Source organism: Aquarana catesbeiana, linkage group LG06 (assembly GCF_042186555.1).
Source record: "Aquarana catesbeiana isolate 2022-GZ linkage group LG06, ASM4218655v1, whole genome shotgun sequence".
In the NCBI taxonomy this organism is placed as follows: Eukaryota; Metazoa; Chordata; class Amphibia; order Anura; family Ranidae; genus Aquarana; species Aquarana catesbeiana.
The window spans coordinates 245,563,310-245,589,670 of NC_133329.1; the positions used below are offsets into that span (position 1 = coordinate 245,563,310).

The window sequence follows — 26,361 nt, forward strand, 5'->3', positions numbered from 1 at the left end:
TTTTTACTTTCTTTACAACGTTTTTTTTTTTTTTTTTATCACTTTTATTCCTATTACTATTCAATAAGACCCCACATCTCTCCTCCAGGCTGGAAAGCATGAGATCGAAAAAAAAAAAATCCACGATCACATGCTTGCCAGCCGTGATCACGGCTTTGTTTACAACTGCGGCCTGGACGTAACGTCATAACGTCGCGCCCAGGTATCCGACGGTCATGGAGATGACCAGTGACCATTGGTCCTGGGAATTTTTTCTTTTTTCTGCATTTTTGATTCCTGTGATCTACAATCAACAGCTGGGCTGGGTGACAGGCTGGATAATATAGATCCTGGTAGTCTCCCCAGCCTAGCCATCGAGCGCGAGCAGACCCTAGCTGGGTCGGCCACAACATGCCCCGTCTGATCCAGGGGCGCCTGGTGAACTATATGCTCTGGGGCACACATATGACCGGGCTACTGCTGTCCGTTTCACAGTGTGCCATGGCCGACAGCCACCCCGTACTGCTCGGGTGATGGGTCTGTCCGTGGAACGCGTCCAGCAGTCCCTACAGGAGGGGTAAGTATGGTTCCACCTGTCTCGGCAGGATGGAGCAACTGGGCGTTCCCTTTCTTCTCTCCCTGTCCCTTCCCTTCTCCCCATGCTATGGGCCGCTGTGTGAATGGGCACATGGGGGTGCGGTGCACGTACATGGCCGGGGGTCCTCCGGGGGGGGCTCCAGGTCCTGGCAGGGGGCTGCGCTGGGTGTTGGGGGTCCGCTCGTCTTCTTCCCTGTTTCTGGGCCATGGTGGGGTGTTTTGGTGTGTATGCCATGTGGGGAGGCCGCCGCGCGGACACAGTCAGTCTTTTCCTTTCGCCCATTTTCTGGAATTCCGACGGCCATTTTCCCGGCGCCCTCAGATGTTTTTTGCTGAGGAGGCCGGCAGCCATTCCCTAGTAGCCTCAGCTTGTTTTGCCTCTAGCTGGGTGCTTGTTTCCTTCTAGAACAGCACGCTTTTTACACAGAACACCTTGTGGCTGACACAGAGGAGAGCGGACAGCAGCAACACAGCGCAGTACCTGGGTCAGGGTATGAGTCCTGCGGGGGGGCCCTCAGTCTGTGGCAGCTAGGAGGGTGGACATTTTGTGTGACTTGCCTTAGGTCCCTAAGTGGTGACAGGTGAGTGTGGGTCAGCATGGCGTCAGAAGCTTGCGCTTCTTCCCCAGACATCCCTGTTATGGCAACTGGTTCCCCTGCACCTGCGGTGCCTATGGACGCTCTGTCGGCGATCCTGGAGGCCTTTGTTGCCAGGGTGGAAGCGGCGTGCGGGCGCAAGGGGGGTAAAAAAATGCCCCCTCCCCCCACCGTCTTCTGGAGAAAGCTCTGATTCAGACTCTGGTCCCCCTGTTCCAAGGATGCGCACCAGGACCGTTCCGTCAGTGAGAATGACTCAGTTTCCGGGTCAGCGCAGGAAAAAGCGCTTGTAAGAGCACTTATCACAGTGGTGCAGGATACCCTAAAGATGGAGGATACAGCGGGGGGCATTTACAGAGGTGTCGGTCCCTTTCGGGTCCCACAAGCCGGCCTGCACAGTTAAGGTATTTCCTTACCCAACTTATTTGGATAAGTTTATTTTCAAGGAGTGAGGAAAACCGCAGCGGGCCTTTTCAGTCCCGAAACGCATGGCGGTGCGTTACCCCTTTGAGGAGAGTTTCCTGAAAAAATGGACATCTCCTCCAATTGTTAACCCCCCAGTATCCGGGTTAAATAAGGTAACCACGATTCCAGTGGAAGGGACCCCTGCTTTCAAGGACCCTGCCGACAGGAGGGCCGAGGTGGTTGCCCGGTCCATGTTTACGGTGGTGTGGTCAGTATTGCGGCCAGTGTTAGCCACGGCCCTGGTATCACAGACGCTTACTGAATGGGCTAAATTGTTGCACCGTGAGTTGGAGAAGCAACAGGCTTCCCCGGTCTGCGTGAAGCTGGCGGACCAGTTGGTGCAAGGCCTTAAGTATGTCTGTGATGCGGCCTTAGATACGGCCCCCTTGATCTCTAGAGCCTCAGTATCAGCAGTAGTACTACGTCGCCTGATTTGGCTGAAATGCTGGTCTGCGGACCAGGCATCTAAGAAAGCACTGGCGGATTTGCCCTTCCAGGGAGAGAGGCTATTTGGAGCCTCGCTGGATGACATTATTAAGAATGTTTGAAAAAAGATGCAGCGCTAAAATAGTCACAAAAGAATATTGAAAAACTCTCATCAAACCAAGCTAAAACGATTACCATTTACAATGGATATAAAAAATAAGATAAAAAATGAAATGAAAACCAAAATGACAAAAAAGGGTAATGGTGAAAAAACCCTCATCTTAAAAAACTAAGGAAGATACACAAACAAAATTTACAATGTGCAATTGAAAATGACCACGTGAAATGAGCACGTGAAAATTGAAAAATTGAAAATTGATTTATCACATTAACTCATTTCATGTGGTCATTTTCATTTGCACATTGTAAATTTTGTTTGTGTATCTGCCTTAGTTTTTTTTTTTTTAGATGAGGGTTTTTTCACCATTACCCTTTTTTGTCATTTTGGTTTTCATTTTATTTTTTATCTTTTTTATATCCATTATAAATGGTAATTGTTTTAGTTTGGTTTGATGAGAGTTTTTCAATATTCTTTTGTGACTATTTTAGTGCTGCATCTTTTTTCACATATTTGGAGTTTTCTGTATTAGACTTCTGGTGCTGGCTGCTTTATTTACATTTAATATTTATTTTTCCACATGTAATTTTTTATATATTATTTTCAATTTTATTTTTCATTCATCTTTAATTTTTGAGCGCAGCGTTAACCCTTGTGGTTCCTTTAACATTATTAAGAATGTTACTGGGGGAAAGAGTACGTTGCTCCCACAGTCCAGGAAAGGTAAGGAGCCACGCCGTAGGCAAAGGCCCTCCTTTTCCGCTCAGAAGCGGATTTTTCGTTCGCCCGGGTTGGCAGGTAAGCGTTCCCAGTCCGACAAGGTGCCTGCTGAGGGACAAAATCGTCCCTGGTTTTGCAAGCCGAACAAGCCTGCAAGCAAATCTGTTACCGCATGAAGGTTTGCCCCCGCCCGACTCTCGGGTGGGGGGTCGCCTTCGGGAGTTTGCAGCTCGGTGGACCTCCCTACTTTCCGACCAGTGGGTCTGCGAACTGGTTTCATCAGGATACAAGATAGAGTTTCTTTCTTGTCCGCCAAACAGATTTTTTTCCCTCCAACCTTCATCTTCTTCCGACTCTTCGGGAAGCCCTGTTCGGGGCAGTACAGGACCTGCTGCTGCGCGGGGTGATAGTGCCTGTACCGACGCCAGAAAGGTTTCAGGGATTCTACTCCAATCTGTTTGTAGTCCCAAAGAAGGAAGGGGTCTGTCCGCTCCTGGATCTCAAAGCCCTCAACAGCTTTGTGAAAGTACAAAGGTTCAGGATGGAATCAGTTAGCTCAGTGGTCGCTGCACTCCATCAGGGGGATTTTCTGGTGTCCCTGGACATCAAGGACGCATACTTGCAGTCGGGGACGAGCACTACCAATTGGTAGCTCTCCCTTTTTGGCCTGGCGTCGGCACCGAGGGTCTTCACCAAGGTGCTAGCCCCAATTCTGGCTTTCCTAAGGCAGCGAGGGATCGCAATCGTGGGTTACCTGGACGACCTGCTTCTGATGGCAGCTTTCGCCTCAGAATTAAGGGAGGATGTGGCAATCACCATGCAAACTCTTCAGGAGTTTGGTTGGGTACTGAACCTCCAGAAGTCGGTGTTGTTGCCAACTCCACGCCTGGAGTACTTGGGCTTGTTTCTGGACTCCTCAGAGGCGAGAGTCTTTCTCCCTTCGGACAAGCTGCAGACTCTTCAAGCTGCGGTAAAGTTGCTGGTGTCCCGCAGGTGGTCTTCGCTGCATTTTTGCATGCAAGTCCTGGGTCTCATGGTAGCCACTTTCGAGGCGGTACCGTATGCTCAATTCCACACTTGAGTCTTGCAATAGGAGATCCTGTCCAAATGGGACAAATCTCCGTTGTCCCTGGATTGTCAAATTCAGGTGAGCCAGCTAGTCGGGGATTCCCTGCTCTGGTGGCTGAGGTCGCCGGCCCTTCGGTCTGGGAAGTCGTTCCTTCCTTTTCTTTGGACGGTGATCACAATGGACGCCAGCCTGACCGGTTGGGGGGGAGTTTGGGCTGTACAGTTGGCCCAGGGTCGCTGGACGCAGGAAGAATCCTGCCTGCCGATCAATGTGCTGGAGCTTCGGGTGATCAGGCGGTGCCTCTCCACATGGTCACAGAGGCTGCAGGGGCGTCCGGTTAGGGTCCAGTCGGACAACGCCACGGCGGTGGCGTATGTCAATCATCAAGGAGGAACAAGGAGCTTGGCTGCAGCACTGGAGGTCGCTCACATCCTGCGGTGGGCAGAGCGGCACATGCTGGCTCTGTTGGCCGTGTACATTCCGGGTGTAAAAAAACTGGCAAGCGGACTACCTAAGTCATCAGACGCTGGACGGGGAATGGTCGCTGCATCTGGATGTATTTTGGCTCCTTTGCCTAAGGTGGGGCACACCAGATGTGGATCTTCTGGCCTCTCGACTCAATCGGAAGGTACAGAGGTTTGTGGCCAGGTCAAAAGATCCCTGGGAGGATGCGGCAGACGCGTTGGTGGCTCCATGGGGGCATTATCGCCTGATTTATGCCTCCCCCCCACTCAAACTTCTACCACGGTAAAAAAGAGAGAGAGGAGCGCCACTAAGTAAAATCATTTATTCACCAATATAAAAACCAAAGTATCAACTTACATTTAGGAGCGGTATATAGAACAGACAGATGTGATTCCTGATGGAAGAGGGGGAAGGGAACAGTCAGTGATTCCTCGGGGATGCCTCCAAACACGACGCAGTCTGGCGGGGAGGCCAGGACGGTACACAGCCTGTCTCTGCGGGAGGACGGAGCGGCATCCCAGGAAGCCGCTGGCAATGTTGTCAGTGAAGAGCTATTTATAGCAGATCAAAGGTAATGGGTGGACGTTCACAGCTGATTGAATCAAAGTTTCAGCTGTGAACGTCCACCCATTACCTTTGATCTGCTATAAATAGCTCTTCACTGTTTTCCCTACTCTACACTTGATAAAGGAGCGCGCATGTGCCGTACAGACCCTGCGCAGGCTCAGAAACGCGTTGTGTCTTTTCTCCTCATTGACAACATTGCCAGCGGCTTCCTGGGCTGCCGCTCCGTCCTCCCGCAGAGACAGGCTGTGTACCGTCCTGGCCTCCCCGCCGGACTGCGTCGTGTTTGGAGGCATCCCCGGGGAATCACTGACTGTTCCCTTCCCCTTCTTCTATCAGGAATCACATCTGTCTGTTCTATATACCGCTCCTAAATGTAAGTTGATACTTTGTTTTTATATTGGTGAATAAATGATTTTACTTAGTGGCACTCCTCTCTCTCTTTTTTACCTGGATGGATCTGAGTTTGACTTCTCTCAACAAGAAGAGCTGCCTTTTGTGAATCTGGCCACACAAATTCCCACAAGAAAAGAAAAGTTTTTTATTCCGGTGTTTTGTTTTACCTATGACTTATCCTCCAGGGATCCTCTCCTGCTTTATAAACTGTTTCCTGGCTCCTGTCCAAGACTTCCAACACTGTCCTAATTACACCGTGATTGATTCAGCTTTTAGACTTTATAATTTTATTAACTTTTATAGTCATTTGCCTTATAGCCTCTGAGCGCCAGTTTACTTGTCTTAAACTTCTACCACGTCTGCTATTCAGAGTGGTGGCCGAGGGGATTCTGGTGATTCTGCTTGCCCCAGATTGGCCTCGGCGTCTGTGGTATACCGACATAGTACGAATGGTGGCGGATGTTCCCTGGTGGCTGCCGATGCAGGAGGACCTTCTGTCGCAAGGTCCAATACTTCATCCTGCTTTACCGTCGCTGGCTTTAACGGCATGGCTGTTGAAAGCCAGGTGCTAAGGGACCGAGGTCTGTCGGATTCAGTAATCTCCACTATGCTGAGGGCACGGAAATCGTCTTCTCAGAAGATTTATCATCGTACGTGGAAGGCCTACATCTTCATGTGTGAGGAGATGGGGTGGCGTCCACGCACATACTCAGTTTCCAGGATCCTGCTATTTTTGCAGCGAGGAGTGGATCAGAAACTTGCCTTAAGCACCATTAAGGGGCAGATATCAGCTTTGGCTGTCTTTTTTTTTTTTTTTCAGTGACCCTTGGTGACTCATTCATTGGTGAGTACGTTTGTTCAGGGGGGTTCGACATGTGGCCCCTTCGGTTCGACCACAGCTGCCTCCGTGGGATTTGAATCTGGTGCTCTCGGTGCTTCAGAAACTGCCATTTGAAAACATTAGGGAGATCCCCTTAATGACACTCTCTCAGAAAGTAGTCTTTCTAGTGGCGGCCTTGTCATGCAAGTCTCCCTACTTGGATCTCCACAAGGATAAGGCGGTGCTTCCGTAATTATGTCCTCGGCCGTCACACCCCAAAGAGGTTGCTTTGCATTCCTTGGACGTGGTCCGGGCTCTACAGCTCCTTTTCGAAAGGTTGGACTCGCTGTTTGTATCGGTGGCTGGTCTGAAGAAGGGCCTGGCGCTCTCGTCGACCACCATTTCTCGGTGGATCAGACAGATTGTGGTTCAGGCTTATGCCATAAGGGGGCGGGCGCCTCCCTTTCCTGTCACGGCACATTCTACCAGGGCAATTGGTGCCTCTTGCGCTTTCCGACATCAAGCGTCTGTTTCTCGGGTGTGTAAGGCAGCGACCTGGTTGTCCGTTCACAATTTCACTAAATTTTACAAGGTTGATGTGAGCGCATCTTTGGATGCTTGCTTCGGCTGCAAGGTTTTGCAGGCGGCTGTTTAAGGTTGCAACTCCTCCGTTGAGGAGCTCTCTGTTATGGGTGGAGTTATTTTCTTGCTGTTCCCACCCCTCTTTTTTTTGACACTGCTTGGGGACGTCCCTAAGGTCAAGATGAAGATGCTGTGTCCATCAATGAACGAAAGAGAAAATAAGAATTTTGTATTTTTGTACTCACGGTAAAATCCTTTTCTCTGAAGTTCATTGACAGACACAGCATCCGCCCCTCCTATTTATGTTTGTACTGCTTTTGATGAACTGAGCTGCTGGATGCAGTGTGAGGGGGTTATAGCCAGTAGGACCGCCCCCTTGGCGGTACTGTGCAGTTTTTCTGTTTTTAACATGTTCTGCCTAGTCCTCTCCTAAAGGGGCGATCTAACCCTAAGGTCAAGATGAAGATGCTGTGCCCGTCAATGAACTTCGGATAAAAAGATTTTACGGTGAGTACAAAAATCCTATTTTTACACATGCTTGATGTCAGCCTTATAAGCGTGTTATTGCTAGGCTCTAATTATTTCCATTATTTACAATCAGTCTTTTTATTAAACACAAAGAGGTGTTGCATCAGATCATTAAAAAAAACTGACAATAAAACCTAAAGTGCAGAGCCTGTATGCGTTACTGCATATGGAAGACACTGTTCAGGTAGTCTGCATATTGAATCCCCTTTGAGATTTTTTTTAATTACACAGTTATATAATAAATTGTAGTGACGTGCCTTTTTATTTATTTAATGTATTTATTTATGCTTGTTTAGAAACAAAGCCAGAAGGCTGATGACTATCTCCGTGAAATAAAGGATCAAAACCTGCTTCCTGTTGCAGTAGCAAAGTGTATTGAAGCAGCTGGTTATGAATATGCACCAGAAATGCAGAAATCTTTGCTTAGAGTAAGTTGTACCAAAAACATGTTTGTTTTTTTGTGTGTTTTTTTTTTTTTTTTTTGTTTTGTTTTGTTTTTGTTTTTTTTTACACATAGACCATAATAATTGAGTGATTGCTTTTTGAATTTGTATACAATTAAATCACTAGAGGTTATGCTGTCAGAGCATAAAGAGATTACCAATAATGATAATTAACATTCTAATCTAGTCCTTAACATTTTTAATGCAACCTTTTGTATTGATATAATGCCCGGACCAATCATAAATTAGCCCTCAGAACCTATAGACAGGTGGGATGTACAGTATAATTCGTGATCTAAGTAGTTTCCCTGATGTGTGCAGCCCTAGGCACACGTGAACAGTGTTTTTTTTTTTTCTGGTATAAACTTCTCCCCTTGTATCATGCAATTATACTGTAAAAAAATTAATATTAGAAACCTGCTATTGGAAAAACATTATGTCTATATATTCTTCTCTACATTTTAATTATAAAGGCCAAAAAAAGGAGAGAGAGTCATGGCTGCATGTCTCTTAAAAGTGCTCTGTAATTATGTTAGTCTCTCTTTTGCTCATCCTATTGCATTGCATTATTTTTAGAAAGTGAAATGTAAAGAATTCTATAATATACCCTTTCCTATGGACACGCTAAATGGCTTAAACTAAGCATCTAAGACAAATATTTTTTGAACTATTTAAAGTGGCTAAGAGTTTGCACAGAATGTATGCTGTATAGGTATTGAGAATTTTTATATATTTATTTTGTCTGTTGCATGTAATAAAAATTAAACCTTTTTCTTATTTTTACATATAGGCAGCCTCCTTTGGGAAATGCTTTCTTGATTGCTATTCACCTTCAGATTTTGTAACAATGTGCCGTGTTCTTCGTGTTCTCAATGCTATTAATGACTACCAGATTGGAATCCCTCTGAGTATCACACAGTATCTTTTCAAATCAATAGTCTGCTGAATATTGTAAAATAAAACTTTGTTGCCAGGTCCATTATTATTTAACTCTTTTACATTAATATTCGAAATTAGATCAACTCCACCCAATTTTTATTTTATTTTAGAAAAAGTATTTAGTCTTCCAAAAGTCTAAAACTAAAAAAAGGAGAGATTTTGCTTAAGTTAGATGGTAGCATTTATTGAATTCATTGCTTAGGGAGGCAAGTCACAGATCTTTCTTAAACATTTGATAACTGTCTCAGTTGCTTCAGGTGCAGGGGTCACAAATACACAAAAAATCTTCCACCAATTTATTTGCTAAATGTGAGACAGTTTGATTTATTCTAAAAGAAAGTAATTTGATTCTATTTGTAAATAGCTTGGAAAAAGCTCTGGCATGAAAATAGCGACTATCCTTTCAATCCAAAAACTTGGTCTTTACCTATCAGCCTGTTGTGCTGCACTATTGGCTAGGAAAGCAAGCCAGCATAGTGTGAAATGGCATGAAGTTTGGACAGGTTCTTGGCCAGGAAAAGTATACCAGAACATCCTTGGGACCCTGGGCACCTGGTTGATCAGTAGCTAAGCTGACCTGATGTGCAGGCTCTATGAAGTGGCTGCTATTTTGTAGCAGTGGCTACAATAGTAATAGCAGTTTAGAAATTGTATACTTTCCCATATCCTGCAAAATTAAAGTTGCACTACACTGTATCTGAGTACCACATACTAAAAATGCTGTTTGATTCTTTTTTAATATTCAAAGCAAACTCACCCATCCATCCATGTCTCCATGGTTTATTTTGTAGAGAAATTGCCCACCTAGCATTTCTGGCTGTGGCCATTTTGAGCAAGGGCAGAAGATTCATGTACCATTTACTTCCTGGAATCCATCTGCCCTTAGCTCAGGCATGTAGACAAGAGAGTGTGCTTAGCTGAGAAAACTCCTCCTGAAGACTTCTGGGATATAACATAATTTGCCTAGGCCTGGAAACCAGGAAGTAACTGAAGAAATGTAAAAAAAAAATTTAAAGAAGTTCAGCTTTCATAGCATGTTACATCCATATCCAGGGTGTAACATGTTACTAAGTGAGCAGCCCTTTCTTTTTTTACCTGCAAAGATGTGCATTTATTATAAAAATTATTATTATAATATTTTAAAGGTGAAGTCATCCAATAAAACAAATAAATATGATATACTTTCCTTTATTAAATGGGCCCACCTCTGAAATTTTAAAGCAGCCAATACATGCAGTGAATTTGTTTCCGGCAGCCACGGGTCATTGTGTTCTCCCAGCGGAAAAGCCACCCCTGCCAGGAGGAGACAGTGATTATTGCTAGTGTCTATATAAGCCCCTAGCAATAATCATATTTAAAATCTGGCAGGCTGGTTGTACCCAAGTTGATCGATCAATCAACTTGGTACATTCAGCCTGCCCATACATGGTTCAAATCTGGGCTGGGTCCTGCTGAAAATGGTGTTACATTGTGGTTGCGGTTTTCCTTTTGAATATCAAATTATCTTTAACGTTTCTGCAGATACAAGCAACTCACAATTCCAGTGCTACTTGATAGGTATTGTTCTGTTTCTTGATATAATGCATTTAGATTTACCTTTACACATACTATATATCGTTATAGTGAACCTAAATATTCTAGTAATACCAGATGTTCAATCTGAAACTCAGCACTGCATAACATGTTAGCACTTTATAAAAATAGATTAAGTTAGCACACTCATAATGTCTGGCAAATGTCGTCTTGTGGTTTCTTCCCTAAAGTAAACTAATTGAAAAATAATTGTGTCTTTTCCTGTATTTGGACAGGTTAGTTTTAAGAAGACTCTATCCTCTTGCTGTAAAAATATGTGAACACTTAAAGCAGCCTGACTCTCAAGGAGTGAGCCGAATTCTAGCGCACTGGGCATGTTACAAGGTAAAGTGTTTTTTTTCCAATTTTTTTTTTCTTTGTCTTATTGTGTTTGAAGTAGTTTGTCTGTAAAACCTGTGCTATGTTTAGGTTCAGCAGAAAGAGAAAACTGATGAAGAAGTAGCTCAGGCCATCAATCAAAAGCTTGGCGATGCTGCAGGCATTTCATATTCAGAGATTGCTTCAAAGGCATGTGACTGTGGCAGAACAGAATTGGCTATTAAAGTAAGTATATATCATTTGTATTTTGTATGTAAAAATGTACAGCTTTTCACATTAGAGAACATTTAGGGCTCATGCACACAGGACATTTATTTAACTCTCCTAGAAGCCAGCAGTGTTTTTGCAGAAAAAATGCCTGAAGCTTGTAAAAGTGTCTTAAGCTTTTACAACCTTTTACAGGTGTCAAGCTCTTGGGCGTTAATTCATTTCATTGGCCAGAATAAATAATTTATTCTGGTCATTGAAATGAATTAATGCTCAAGCACTAATGTTTAGAAGTCAAAAAGGGTTAAAATCCTGTGCTTTTCCTACGCTCCTGATGAAGGGAAATGTGACTATGGAAATGGAGAAATCAAACACATAAATGAAAATGTATAGATGAAGAAAAGCTGCATTCCAAAAGGTCAGAACCCCTACCATAAGCATAGATAATTAAAAGAAACAGGTGTGCTATTCTATAAGAATATTCACAGTGCAAAAATACACATGACAAAAATTTAAGGGCGTAAAGTCCACTCCTGCAAAAACAAGTGTATAAAAATAATTAAAAAAATTGGATGAAATGACTCATAAAGTGAAAAATATACGATTCAGTTCATAAAAGGTGCATTAAAAAAATGTGCATACAAAGATGTGCATAAAAAATGTCCAACTGGCAAACCCTTATACAAAAGGGAACTGAGTGAACCAAGTATGTGAAAAACGTCTGTGCTTTTCAAGGGAATCGGGTGAAACAAGTATAAGGCAACTTCAGTGCTCTTCAAAACATAAAGACTTTAATATCCCATCACCACATAGATTCCCTTCTTACCAGATAGCAGTAGTTTTAAGCATTGGATAATAATCCCACCATGCTCCAACAGACTGGGCTGTAAAAACGAACCAAATTCCAGATAACAGCAGTATCAGACACTGGACAATGATCCTATCAGGCTCCAACACCTTAAGCTGTAAAAGTGGACCTGGTTTTTCAATGGACGCAGGAATCACAGTATCTTTGGAAAAGCTGAAATCCAATCTGGCAGCTCATGGATTAATCCCAGAGCATAAGGGAAGAAGAGGATAGCCTCATAGTGCAATATGTTTCAACAAAAGGGTTTATTAAAACAGCACACTAAAAACTTATATCAAGGCAACCAAACATCAGCAAAAATAAATGCACATAAAAAACAGAGCGGTGGTTTGCACCAGCCAGCTCAAACAGTTAGATGTCTGACAATGGGCTCCATCCGACTAGTTTCTCCGTAATAGGCTTCAGCTGGGAAAGGAGACTCACCCAAGACGTCTGCTAATAGCATATAGATACAAGTGGATGGGGGTGACACCGGAAGTTGAATTGATCTATACATCCTTTGGTGGCATAGCATATTTTTATTCTTATTTAGAATTTTTACATGTCCCATCTAGGTGACACCAAAAGGATGTATAGATCAATTCAACTTCCGGTGTCACCCCAATCCACTTGTATCTATATGCTATTAGCTGACGTCTTTGGTGAGTCTCCTTTCCCAGCTGAAGCCTATTACGGAGAAACTAGTCGGATGGAGCCCATTGTGAGACATCTAACTGAGCTGGCTGTTTCTTTTAATTTACTAATGTTCAGAAGCTACTATCAGCTTTTAGAAGCTGTTAGCAGCTTCTAGCAGCTGTTAGTAACTTCAAACGATTTTTCTGCCCAAACTCTGCTGCTCTTGAATGCCCTGGAGGTGGGTTTTTTTTCCTGCCACTAAATGTTCCTAAAAGCCTGTGTGTGCATGGACACATAGGCTAACATGGAGGGGTGTTTAGAGGCAGGAAAATAAAACGTCTGACGCCCCTAGAACCGACTGTAAAAACATTGTGTGTGCGTGAGGCCTTTCAGGGAAATTACTTTGGTCAATGTAGAGTATGTTAAAACGTTTGAGTTGTGGCCAAAGTACCCTTAACCTCTTGGACAAAATCTTGCAAGGCAGGACAGTAAAATAACTTTTCAATGCTGCAGGTAGTTTTATTTCTGGCACAAACTGCACATGCACACTTCTCAACTCCCCATGATGAGATTTAGGCCTCGGAGCCTGCCTCGGTCTGCCGGCTCAGTGGGAGATCTCTCCGTTGATCTCCGCTCAGCCGGCGGATGACAGGTCCCTCTCTGCTCACTGAGCGGGGAGGGGCTTGTCAGGCGCCGCTTCTGCCTATGGAGGGATTGGACGAAAACGGACAGCATGTCCGTTTTCGGCAGATCTCATTCGATCCACCAGCGACGTTTTCGCACGTAGGGCCATCTGTCTGCTTTTAGCGGATCGGACGGGGTCGGATGTCAGCGGACATGTCTCCGCTGACATCCGTCGCTCCATAGGCTAACATGGAGTGCCCGTTCAGGCCCGCCGTCAAAACTGACAGGCGGACCTCAAGGGTCCCATCGTGTGAAAGGGGCCTTACTGGTGACTTGCTTTTTCCCTAAACGTAAACATTTAAAAAAAAAAGACTTCACCCATTTCGTTTAGTTTTGCCCTACTGGAGTTATAAATGGGGCCTATGTGTACAGAATAGGTATATTTGGAAAATATAGTGAAGCATGCTTTTTGTGTTGTCACAGCAGAATCTTGGCCATACTTTATATATTTTGTATGGAAGGGTATACTTTCTTTTGCAGCTTTATACATGAGTTCTTCCTAACAACAAGAACTGCTTATTGTGCTGAATTTGTCATAAATGTTTCAGAACAGTGATTTCTCCCTTTGATACACTGTACTTCTATTTTGACGGTCCCTTGGTCTGACCACGACCCTCTTATCACTTGCAACTCCCTCCACCAGAAATCAAGTTAATCTTGGTGGACAATGAAGAGCTCTTTTCTCTCTGTAAATGACATGCAGGATCTTCAATAAAAATCTACAGAATATTTTGAGCTGAATAAAGATTCACTCTCCAGTACTATCAGTTTATGGGAAGCATAGAGGTAGGTCATACAAGAGTCACATTATACAAATAGCTTCCAAAAGGAAGAAAGAGCGCACCCGATTATTCCAACAACTGGAACAAGGTTCTGCTCAAGTTACGGCTTACTTTAAAGACGTTAGACTAAGCTCGGACTAACTTGAACCTCTGCCTCACAGACACAGCAGAACATCAGATGGTTAGATGAACCAGGCAAAAATTTTATTTTAGGGAAACAAGGCTGATACTATGCTGTCCAACAGATTATGAACTTTCACACAACTAATTTTCCCAAGTTTCCTCAAAACCAGTCCCACAATCATAACAGCAACCTGCTCTTGGTTCTAGCGGATTTCCACTACCATCTAGCTAAAGTATACTAGGCCCCCTAACACACCTTTGTCCTATGTTTCCTACAGAAATTTCCCCTCTCACATCTTACTGCCACACAAACTAACCTTATGAATGCAGAGACGCTCCTTAGACAGTACCAGACTCGATGGGAGGCTGAGCTGGGTCGATCACTTTATCCTGAGGACTTGCAGAGGATATGGCTACCAGTTTCCAAAAGTTCTCTTTTAAAATATTTTATTGTTTTGAGTTAAATATAGTTCATATTTACAAAGAAAGATAACAACATCCTTGTATATATAAGGTAACAGGCAATTGTAATGCATCACATAGGTGATTATGGTATGAAAAGTAACACACAATATATCATAAACGTTTATATCATTTTAAGTGCAGAAATACAGAAAACAAGAATTATACAAATTAAAGGTAAAGTATAGGAGGTATGGGGTTGGAATAAGTTTATTAAGAAGTGTGGGGAAGGTAAGATGCAGGAAAGTAAGTATAATAGAGAAAAGGAAGTAAGATAGTTGGGGGAGAATCAGTAAAAAGTCCCAGGACCAAGTTCCTGCAATATGGCTTGGCTTCATCTGGAGATTAAATAAGTCTTTCCAACTATTTTTAGTCATTCACACTTCAAGAAAGTCAAGTAGTAAGTGAAGGGGGTAGTACCTGCACAGTGTTGGGGGTAAGGAGTTAAGGGGGTGGGACATGGGGGAATTACCAGAGAAAACCACTAATTAAAGGCAATATGTATAGTCTATAGTAACATTATAGGTTGTCCATATAATGTCTTCAAAGAAGAAATAATGAATTATCGAATCCTGGAGGTAGGAAATGCTCAAACCATGGTCTCCATAAGGCTTCATACTTTGATAAATTGTCAAGTAAGATTGCTTCGGTCTTTGCGTGGATCATGAACTGAGTTATTCTGTTCTTAAATGACAAAATACAGAGTGAGTCAGATTTCCATGCTTTCGCTATGGTCTGTTTGGCTGCTGTGGTTATGAAGAGCATAAGCTTAAACTGGCGGTGTGATAAAATATTTGGTTTATCATTTAGGAGTGCTGTGGTTGGATCAGGAAGCAAAGGTATATTAAACATAGTAGAAAGCATTTTAAACATCTCCAACCAAAAGGATTCAACTATTTTACATCCCCACCATATGTGCATGTGTGATCCTAGTGCTGAACATCCTCGGAAGCATTGGGACGGGTATTGTGGAGAAAACTTGGAGATTCTGGCAGGGACTAGGTACCATCTGGTGAGAACTTTGTAAATTCGTTTCGAGAGCGACAATATTAGATGATGCTGATTTGGTATTATTCCATATTTGGGACCAGTTTATTTGTTCGGGTTGTAATTGAAGGTCTGTTTCCCATTTTGTGGTATAAGTCAGTGGAGATGAAGAGTTGTGTGAGAGTAGTTGAGTATATATATGTGAGATGAGTCCTCTTCTATGAGGATCATTGTTGCAAGCTTTTTCAAATACGGTGAGATTGGGAGACGTCAAGTCTGAAGATGCATTAATAGACAGGAAATTTTTGATTTGTAGGTACCTAAACATTTCTAGTTTCCAAAAGTTGTAAGAATGTTTTAATCCTAGAAAACTCATTTTAACGTTCTATATAGCTGGTACTAAACGCCAGCACGGTTGGCTAGGATACTACCAGATTACTCCTCTATTTGCTTCTGTGGATGCTGTTTGGATGGCACTATGGGGTTAATTTACTAAAAGAAAATATACTGTGCACTGCAAGTGCACTTGCTCCAGAGCTTAGTAAAGTTTCTCTTTGAAAATAATACTTAATCACATAAAAGGAAAATAAAAAAACAGCATTTTTGTTTGTACATGATTGGATGATAGAAACCAGCAGAGCTTCTCCTCCCCTTCCCCATTAGCATCCAAATTATGGGCTTGAGTCTACAACCTTATTCACTCTTTCATTAGTACGAACATTTGGGAAAACCCCTATGAGGCCCTACTGAATAAACCTATTCAACATATTTTTAGATTGGAACGGATACTAGCTTCTCATATATTCGCAGCATCTAGATTAGTCATTGCTAAAGCGTGTAAAACCCCTAACCTCAGTTTTGAGGCAGTGAAAAACAAAATAACTGACATTATGTTAAATAAGAAACTCTCATCCATTCTAACCAACACATTACTGAAATTCACTTACGTTTTGCAGCTTTGGATCACATACACTCAGCTACTATCCTTCAACCAATCACTTTCATCTATTTGATACAAAAAATGTAATAGGAGAATGTATTCCCTGGGACTTCTGTACCCCCTCTTTCTTTTCCATCTACCCACTCCCTTTTCTCTTTTCTGTTCTACTCCATGTGGTAGTTTCCATTCCTTTTTTTGAGCTTCTAGCTCTTTTTATGTCTCCTTTACTCTTCTGTATCCCACCACATTGCTGCATGTACACACTATGATAGTCCCTGTGAGTAAAATTCCTTTTTTAATGGATGCACTTTAATATCTATAACTTTTTATAAGCTGATTTGAACCCGTATTGTCTGTGCTATTGTCGGGCTACTTTGTTAAAGCGGGGGTCCACCTATCTATCTTTTCTCCAAGCGTCTTCCAGGACAGCCCATGAGACCTTGGGCTCCTCCTACCAGGACAGGAAACACGTCACCCCCACCAGATAAAAGGGCGGTCCTCCAGGCCCATGTCAGTTATTTGTGTTTCCTCCGGACGGGGGGTAACATGTTCATGGAACCTGCTCCCATAGGCCTTATAAGCAGGGGCTTTGTATGGCCTTTTTCTGGGGCATATCACTTACCTCTTCCTCTGCCAGAAGCAGCACACCGCTGGGGAGGTTGGCTGTGTTGCTGTTCTCTGTCCTCAGTGCCTGGAGAGGGCCAGGACCGGTGTGAGGTCGTGCCCCTAGCGCAGTGCATTGCACTCTAGCTCAGCTGAGCTTCGGTTGTCCTTCCCTGCCGACAGCCTGGCTGATCTGAGCAAGGAATGGAGGAAGCCGCAGCGTTCGAGGGGGCGGAGCTATTGCGCTCCAAGCTGGCCCACAGGAAGTGCCTGGAGAGGGTTACTTCCGGGGCATATGACATCATCATCGGGCGCCGGAGACGAGGTTCCAGTCTTCATAAACGGCGCGAACAGAGAACGCTGGCTGCTGGTGTTTCTTGGTGTTAAGCAGCCAGGCTGTGGATGACCAAGAGGGGCAGAATGGATCCTCCTGCAGTACCTGCACAGGCAGCGGATGCAGTTCCCAACACCAGCACCTCACAGGTAAGCCTGGGGTGTTCTGTCACCACCTTACTATCCCTGTGAGTGTTCCCTCCCCCTCCCCCCTCTGTAGTAGTGGGTGTAAGGGGACACATTTCCTCCCTCCTGCACGTGGTGTTACGGAGTGATTGTGTGGCTTTAATTACATTGTGGGGCATTTATTTTGTCTTGCAGACCAAGACTCAGGACAAGGCCCAAGCGCAGCCACTTAAAAGGAAATGTGCGGTTTGCGCAAACAAATTGAGCTCCTCATGGAGCAAAGCAGTTTGTCGCACCTGTATAGAAGGCCTAGTAAAGGATGACCCGGTTGCCTCTTGCCAGAAGATGCTTACTTCTGTTAGGGATGAGCTTGCGTCCACCTTCAGTTCCTTTAGAACGCTTATTGACGAGCTCCAGACTCCAGCAGAGAGTCCATCTTCACTAAAGGCGTCAGTAAGCACTCCACAGCAGGCAGAGAGTGAAGACTCTGAGGCTGAGGTCAGATCTACCCGTTCTTCTCTGGAAGATTCAGGGTCAGATACAGAGCCCAGAGATAGAGAATCCACTCGAGGCTCAAGATTTAAGTTATCTGTGGAGGATGTAGATGACTTATTAAAGGCTATCTATACTACCCTTGAATTAAAAGAGGAAGAGGTTCAGTTATCCAAACATGATCTTATGTATAAAGGATTACATAAGAGAAAATCAAGAGTGTTTCCAGTTCATAGTTCTTTGGTTGAGACTGTTAAACTGGAATGGGATAATCCTGAGAGAAAACCATTCTTCTCCAGTAACCTAAAAAGGAGGTTTCCTTTTGATGAGGACACTGCGCAGCCATGGAATAAGAATCCCAAGTTAGACGCACCTCTTTCAAAGGTTTCAAAAAACTCGGACCTGGCGTTTGATGATATGGGTACGCTTAAGGATCCGATGGACAAGAGGAGGGATATCCTTCTCCACAGAGCCTGGGACTCAGCAGTTGGAAACCTGAAACCAGCTTTGGCTTCCACTTGTGTGGCCAGAAATCTGGAGGTTTGGTTGACTCAGATTCAGTCACATCTGTCAGCAGGTACCTCCAGAGAGCAAATTTTAAAGTCTTTTCCTCTCCTATTTCAGGCAGTGGGTTTTTTGGCAGATTCTTCCGCTGAGTCGGTAAGAATGTCAGCCAGGATTTCGGCTCTAGTGAACTCGGCCAGGAGAAGCCTTTGGCTTAAGACCTGGTCAGGGGACTCGGCCTCCAAGTTGCGCCTTTGTGGCCTTCCTTTAACTGGCGATCATTTATTTGGCCCAGGTCTACAGGAGGCACTGGAACGCACGGCTGATAAGAAAAAGGCGTTTCCAGAGAAAAAGAGTTCAGACAGCCAGAAAATTTTTTCGTGGCCAAAACAGGCAACAGAGTCCTAGAGAAAAGGACAGCAGGCCGAAAAAGCATTGGACTGGGCAGAAAGGCAGAGGCAAAGGGGGAGTGCTATTTAACCCTTCTCAACAGCCCGCCAAGCCGCAGTGACTTGTGTTCCCCGGTGGGAGGGAGATTGAGGGCCTTCATCCCACAGTGGGCAGCAGTCACTCTGAGCCCCTTCGTCCTGGACCTAGCGACCAACGGGTACAGGCTGGAGTTTGTTCACCAACCACCAGAACGTTTGTTGGTCACATTTCCTCCACAAGATCGGGAGAAAGCAAGGGCTCTGGGTCTCCAGATCGGAGACTTATTAGATCAAAAAGTCCTGATTCCTGTTCCTCGATCGGAGCGGGGCAAGGGATTCTATTCCCATGTATTTGTGGTCAGAAAGCCAGCAGGAAAGTTTCGACTTATCCTGAATCTCCGGACCTTAAACAAGTCCATCAGATACAAGCATTTCCGTATGGAGACGGTTTTTACAATCAAAAACCTACTATACCCAAACTGCTTTATGGCCACGTTGGACTTAAGGGATGCTTATCTTCACATCCCTATCCATCCAGCCTTCCAAAAGTTTTTGAGATTGGCAGTGAAGACGGGTATGGGGACCCGACATTTTCAATTTCAGGCCCTCCCCTTCGGTCTTTCCTCAGCCCCACGCATCTTTACGAAGGTGTTGGGGGAAGTGCTGGCTCCTCTAAGATTAAAGGCAATAACGGTTATCCCTTACTTAGACGACCTCCTGATAGTGGCAAAATCATACCAAAGGCTGTTGGAAGATCTCCAGGCTGTACAGGACTTCTTACAGTCCCTAGGCTGGCTAATAAAGAAAAATCGTCCTTGATTCCGGCCCAGAAAGTAACTTATCTGGGTTACGATTTTTGCTCCGTGAACCAAAAAGTTTTTCTTCCTCAGGAGAAGATTACCAAAGTGTTCCAGACTATGTCTACATTGCAGACCAACCAGTCGGTCTCTCTGAGACAGGTGTCGAGGGCAGTGGGTCTTATGACCTCATGTTTTCCCGCAGTACCATGGGCGAGACTCCGTCAGCGTCCGTTACAAGGGTTTCTTTTAAGAAACTGGGACGGGGACGTAAGGTCCCTGGAGTCAAGGATCTGGCTTCCCGACAGGATAAAAAGAAGCCTGTGGTGGTGGAGAGCTAGTCAGCACCTAGCAGGAGGTCTCCCATGGTCCTTTCCCATTTCCCGAAGGATTACCACGGATGCGAGTTCCTGGGGATGGGGGGCCCACCTCAGCAATGCAGTAGCACAAGGAGAGTGGTCCCCAGAGGAGGCAAGGGCCTCATCCAATCAAAGAGAGCTGCTTGCAGTCCAGAGAGCCCTCCAGTCTTTTCAGATGGAGATCAGGGGTCACAACCTCCAAATCCTGTCAGACAATATAGCGACAGTCGCGTATATCAACAAGCAGGGAGGCACGAGAAGCCGGAGGCTTCAGTCCATTGCCCAGGAGATCCTTTCATGGGCAGAGGGGAATCTAGCCTCCATTTCTGCTGTACACCTGAAGGGGAAAAACAATTGCCTGGCAGATTATCTCAGCCGTCACAGGATAGACCGAGACAACTGGTCCCTTCATCCCGAAGTCTTTGCAGACCTCACCAAGAGATAGGGTTATCCGGTAGCGGATTTGTTCGCAAACCGAAACAACCGCAAGACGGAGATATTCTTTTCCATGAACCCGGCAGACCAAGCCTTGGGGATCGATGCTCTGGCGAACCCGTGGCCTCCAGGCCTATGTTATGCCTTTCCGCCAATCAGGCTGATTCCAGAAGTCCTCCGGAAGTTTCGGCTGGAAGAGACAGATCTGATTCTAATTGCCCCGTTTTTGGCCCAAGAGGCCATGGTTTTCCCTGCTACAGTCTCTGGTTTCAGAGCCTCCGTGGAGTCTTCCGAAAAGGGAAGACCTATTATTGCAGGGTCCAGTATCACACCCTCAGGTGGTTTCCTTAAACTTGACGGCCTGGTATCTGAAGAAAAGATACTGAGCGCCCAAGGGTTCTCTGACAAAGTAGTCAGGACTCTAGTTAACTGCAGGAAGCCAGTTACTAGAGCCATATATTCCAAAGTTTGGAAAAGGTTTAACTCATGGTTATCTGAAAATGATAGATTAACTCATGATATTCCGTCTATTTTGGAATTTTTCCAAGAGGGTGTCGACAAAGGTCTTTCTGTTAGTACCCTAAAGGTACAGGCGGCAGCTATTAGTGTGTTCCTCCAGTTTTCTCTCCTGGAAAATCCCACTATAGCCAGATTTTTCGAATCTATCTCTAGGGCCAGACCAGTAGTAGTGAGAAGTTGTCCAACGTGGGATCTGTCCCTAGTACTTCAAACTCTGGTAGAATTTCCGTTTGAACCTCTGGAAAGTATGTCAGTTAAATTACTTACATTAAAAACTGTGTTCCTTATAGCTGTTACCTCAGCTCGTAGGGTAAGTGAGTTGCAGGCCCTATCAGTTAGGGAGCCCTTCCTCACGATTTTTGAGGATCGAGTTGTGTTACGAACCGATCCAGGTTTTTTGCCCAAGGTGGCAAGTACATTCCACCGATCTCAAAACATTGTATTGCCAACCTTTTGTAGTTCGCCACAGGGCGACTTAGAAAGAAAATTTAGTTTTCTAGATGTAAGAAGGATTCTCTTGGTCTATCTTGAGGTCACGAAGACCTTTAGGAAAACTGATGCCTTGTTTGTCCTCTTTTCTGGAGTTCACAAGGGGAATAGTGCATCTAAAGCCACATTGGCTAGATGGATAAAGCAAGCCATCTTGGAAGCTTACAAAATTAGGGAGGTCCCTACACCTTTTGTTACTGCGCACTCAACTAGAGCCTTGTCTACGTCTTGGGCTGAGAGGGCTGGTGCCTCACCGGAACAAATTTGCAGGGCTGCCACTTGGTCCAGTTACTCGACCTTCATTAAACATTATCGCCTGGATCTCCTATCAGCTCAGGAGCAGGCGTTTGGTCGTAAGGTCCTTAAGGCAGTTGTCCCTCCCTAGACTGGTAAGTTCTGGCTCATCGTCTCATGGGCTGTCCTGGAAGACGCTTGGAGAAAAGCTGAGTTAGACTTACCGGTAACTCCTTTTCTGAGAGTCTTCCAGGACAGCCGGATTCCCACCCGGTATTGTCGGAAGTTATGTGTATTATGCATATGTTTTGCAGGGTCCTACGGTTCTTGAGAATACTGACATGGGCCTGGAGGACCGCCCTTTTATCTGGTGGGGGTGACGTGTTTCCTGTCCTGGTAGGAGGAGCCCAAGGTCTCATGGGCTGTCCTGGAAGACTCTCAGAAAAGGAGTTACCGGTAAGTCTAACTCAGCTTTTTTTTTTTTTTTTTTTTTTTTTTGAGTTCATTCACAAACTTTTCTTCTCAGCATTACATACTCACATATTGTGTGTAATATGTCCGCCTGTGTCAGATTTCGTCGGAAAGAATAACTTATATTATTCACTGCAGGCGGTTTCCTTCTTCATTGTGGGCATTTGAAGCCCACAAGCATTTATTTCCTGGATGTGGTGAATCGCGGCCATTTACCATGTGATCGCGCTGTCAAATGACGGCGCGATCACATGTAAACAGACCGGCGGCGTCTGATGACGCCGGTTCCTCTCCTCCCCTCCTGTGTACCGATCGGTACACTGTGGAGGAGAGGGGGATGGATGGATGGCTGCAGCGCTGTGGGCTGGTTGTGTAGTGCCCACAGCGCTGCACAGAGACATCCAACCATCCATCCATCCATGCTCAGCCATCCCCACTACTCTGCAATACTCTGCTATGCCCCACCTTACTCTGCAATACCCCAATATTACTCTGCAATACCCCAATATTACTCTGCAATACCCCCACATTACTCTGCAATACCCCCACATTGCTCTGCAATACCCCCACATTACTCTGCAATACCCCACAATACTCTGCAATACCCCACAATACTCTGCAATACCCCACAATACTCTGCAATACCCCGCAATACTCTGCAATACTCTGCAATACCCCGCAATACTCTGCAATACCCCGCAATACTCTGCAATACCCCGCAGTACTCTGCAATACCCCGCAGTACTCTGCAATACCCCGCAGTACTCTGCAATACCCCGCAGTACTCTGCAATACCCCGCAATACTCTGCAATACCCCGCAATACTCTGCAATACCCCGCAGTACTCTGCAATACCCCGCAATACTCTGCAATACCCCGCAATACTCTGCAATACCCCGCAGTACACTGCAATACCCCGCAATACTCCGCAATACCCCGCAATACTCCGCAATACCCCGCAATACTCTGCATTACCCCGCAATACTCTGCAATACCCCGCAATACTCTGCAATACCCCGCAATACTCTGCAATACCCCGCAATACTCTGCAATACCCCGCAATACTCTGCAATACCCCGCAATACTCTGCAATACTCTGCAATACCCCGCAATACTCTGCAATACCCCGCAATACTCTGCAATACCCCGCAGTACTCTGCAATACCCCGCAATACTCTGCAATACCCCGCAATACTCTGCAATACCCCGCAGTACTCTGCAATACCCCGCAGTACACTGCAATACCCCGCAATACCCCGCAATACTCCGCAATACTCCGCAATACCCCGCAATACTCCGCATTACCCCGCAATACTCCGCATTACCCCGCAATACTCCGCATTACCCCGCAATACTCTGCAATACCCCGCAATGCTCTGCAATACCCCGCAATGCTCTGCAATACCCCGCAATGCTCTGCAATACCCCGCAATGCTCTGCAATACCCCGCAATGCTCTGCAATACCCCGCAATGCTCTGCAATACCCCGTCGTACTCTGCAATACCCCCCATACTCTGCAATACCCCGCCATACCCAGCCATACCCTGCCATGCTGAGCCACGCTCGGCTGTACTCGGCCTCTGTATGTGGCCAGGCTGTGGAAGTCTCACACATGTGGTATCGCCGTACTCAGGAGGAGCAGGAGAATCTATTTTGGGGTGTCATTTTTTGTATGTACATGCTATGTGTTAGAAATATTGTATAAATGGACAACTTTGTGTTAAAAAAAAAAATACGTTTTAACCACTTCCCGCCCGCTGACTGTCATACAACGTCCTTGACTTTGTGCGGGGATATCTGAATAAAGCCTGCAGCAACAGGCATCATTCAGATATCAGCTTTTTCAGCCGGCGATTCCCTACACCATAAGAATGATCATAGCGGCTGTTCCACTGCTTGATCGTTCTTACGGGAGGCGAGAGGGGATGTCCCCCCTCCCGCCGCACTCCGCTGCTTCTACCGACTCACCGCTACGATCGAAGCCAGGATCGTTTTTTTTTTTTTTTTTTTTTTTTATTTCAGGCTTCCCAGCCTAGAGGTGAGATGTGGGGTCTTATTGACCCCATATCTCATTGTAAAGAGGACCTGTCATGCCATATTCCAATTACAAGGGATGTTTACATTCCTTGTAATAGGAATAAAAGTGGTCAAATTTTTTTTTTTTTGTAAAAAAGCATCAAACAAAAATAAATAAAGTAAAATGAACAATAAAAAAAAAAAAAAAAAAAAAAATTTAAAGCACCCCTGTCCCTGTGTGCTTGCATGCAGAAGCGAACGCATATGTAAGTCCCGCCCACATATGAAAACGGTGTTCAAACCACACATGTGAGGTATCACTGCGATCGGTAGAGCGAGCGCAAAAATTTTGGCCCTAGACCTCCTCTGTAACACAAAACATGTAACCAGTAAAAAATTTTAAAGCGTCGCCTATGGGGATTTTTGAGTAGCAAAGTTTGGCGCCATTCCACAAGCGCGTACAATTTTGAAAGGTGACATGTTGGGTATCTATTTACTCGGCGTAACTTCATCTTTCACATTATGCAAAAACATTGGGCTAAATTTACTGTTTTGGTTTTTGTAAAGCACAAAACAGTTTTTTTTTCCCCAAAAAAAAGCGTTAAAAAAATTGCTGCGCAAATACCGTGTGAGATAAAAAGTTGCAACAACCGCCATTGTATTCTCTAGGGTCTTTGCTAAAAAAAACATATATAATGTTTTGGGGTTCTATGTAATTTTCTAGCTAATAAATGATGATTTTTACATGTAGGAGAGAAATGTCAGAATTGGCCTGGGCACTCCAGAATGCCTGAAGGTGCTCCCCTGCATGTTGGGCCTCTGTATGTGGCCACGCTGTGTAAAAGTCTCACACATGTGGTATCGTCGTACTCGGGAGTAATAGCAGAATGTGTTTTGGGGTGTAATTTGTGGTATGCATATGTGGAGTGTAAGAAATAACCCGCTAATATGACAATTTTGTGAAAAAAAAAAAAGTAAAAAAAAAAAACTTGATTTGCAAAGAATTGTGGGAAAAAATGACAACTTCAAAAAACTCACCATGCATCTTTCTAAATACCTTGGAATGTCTTCTTTCCAAAAAGGGGTCATTTGGGGGGTATTTGTACTTTTCTGGCATGTTAGGGTCTCAAGAAATTAGATAGGCCGTCAGTACTTCAGGTGTGATCAATTTTCAGATATTCGCACCATAGCTTGTGGACGCTATAACTTTCACAAAGACCAAATAATATCCACCGATTTGGGTTATTTTTACCAAAGATATGTAGCGGTATAAATTTTGGCCAAAATATATGAAGAAAAATTACTAATTTGCAAAATTTTATAACAGAAATGAAGAAAAATTTATTTTTTTACAGAATTTTCGGTCTTTTTTCTTTTATAGCGCAAAAAATAAAGAACCCAGTGGTGATTAAATACCACCAAAATAAAGCTCTATTTGTGTGAAAAAAAGGACAAAAATTTCATATGGGTACAGTGTTGCATGACTGAGTAATTGTCATTCAAAATGTGAGAGCACCAAAAGCTGAAAATTGGTCTGGTTAGGAAGGGGGTTTAAGTGCCCAGTGGTCAAGTGGTTAAAAAACTGCTGGATTTTCAAGCACAACCATCTCTAGGGTTTACAGAGAATGATCTAAAAAAGAGAAAATATCTAGTTAGCGGCAGTTGTGTGAACGAAAATGCCTTTAGTTTTAGAGGTCAGAGGAGAATTGGCAGACTGGTTTGATATGATACAAAGGCAACAGCAGGGTGCATTTGATTTAAATCACTAGTAAAAAGGCTTGATTTAAATCATAACTTTTAACCGCTTCCGGACCGCTGGATATACGTCCTCTCCTTGAAGAGGGATATCTTTGTTATGGCATAGGCTAGCCCGGTATCCTCTTCAGCAGGCGGTCCGGTTTTCGATAATAGTGGTCTCTGCGACGGATTCGCTACGAGATGCGACTTTTTTTCGCTGCGACTTTTTTCGCTGCGACTTTTTTCGCTGCGACTTTTTTTGCTGCGACTTTTATCGGCGCCAGGAGAGGAGCCCCCCTCCTGCCGCTCTCTGGTGCCCTCCATCGCTTACCGGGGCCGTCAGCAGCGGCGGAGGCGATCGGGTCCTCTTCCGTGTTAGGTATGGAGACGAGTGAGGGGAAGATGGCCTCCACCCGTCTCCATACCATAGCAGGGCGGAAGCGACATCAAAACGTCACTTCCGCCCATAGCTCTTATAGGGCCGTTTTTTTTCTTTTTTTTTTTTTTTCAAATTAAATGTATTTATTTATT

At 44.6% G+C, this 26,361-nt stretch overlaps 1 protein-coding gene across 2 annotated transcripts in view; it reads left to right on the forward strand.

Moving 5' to 3' along the window:
- The window catches only part of VPS16 (VPS16 core subunit of CORVET and HOPS complexes), a 265,631-nt gene that overhangs the window by 109,744 nt on the left and 129,526 nt on the right, over window positions 1-26,361 (forward strand). For both annotated transcript variants that reach the window (XM_073633127.1, XM_073633128.1), the window contains 5 exons: window positions 7,622-7,753; window positions 8,559-8,686; window positions 10,229-10,264; window positions 10,516-10,624; window positions 10,709-10,843. In XM_073633127.1, coding sequence (XP_073489228.1) covers window positions 7,622-7,753; window positions 8,559-8,686; window positions 10,229-10,264; window positions 10,516-10,624; window positions 10,709-10,843 — 540 coding nt within the window. The remainder of the gene's footprint in view (window positions 1-7,621; window positions 7,754-8,558; window positions 8,687-10,228; window positions 10,265-10,515; window positions 10,625-10,708; window positions 10,844-26,361) is intronic.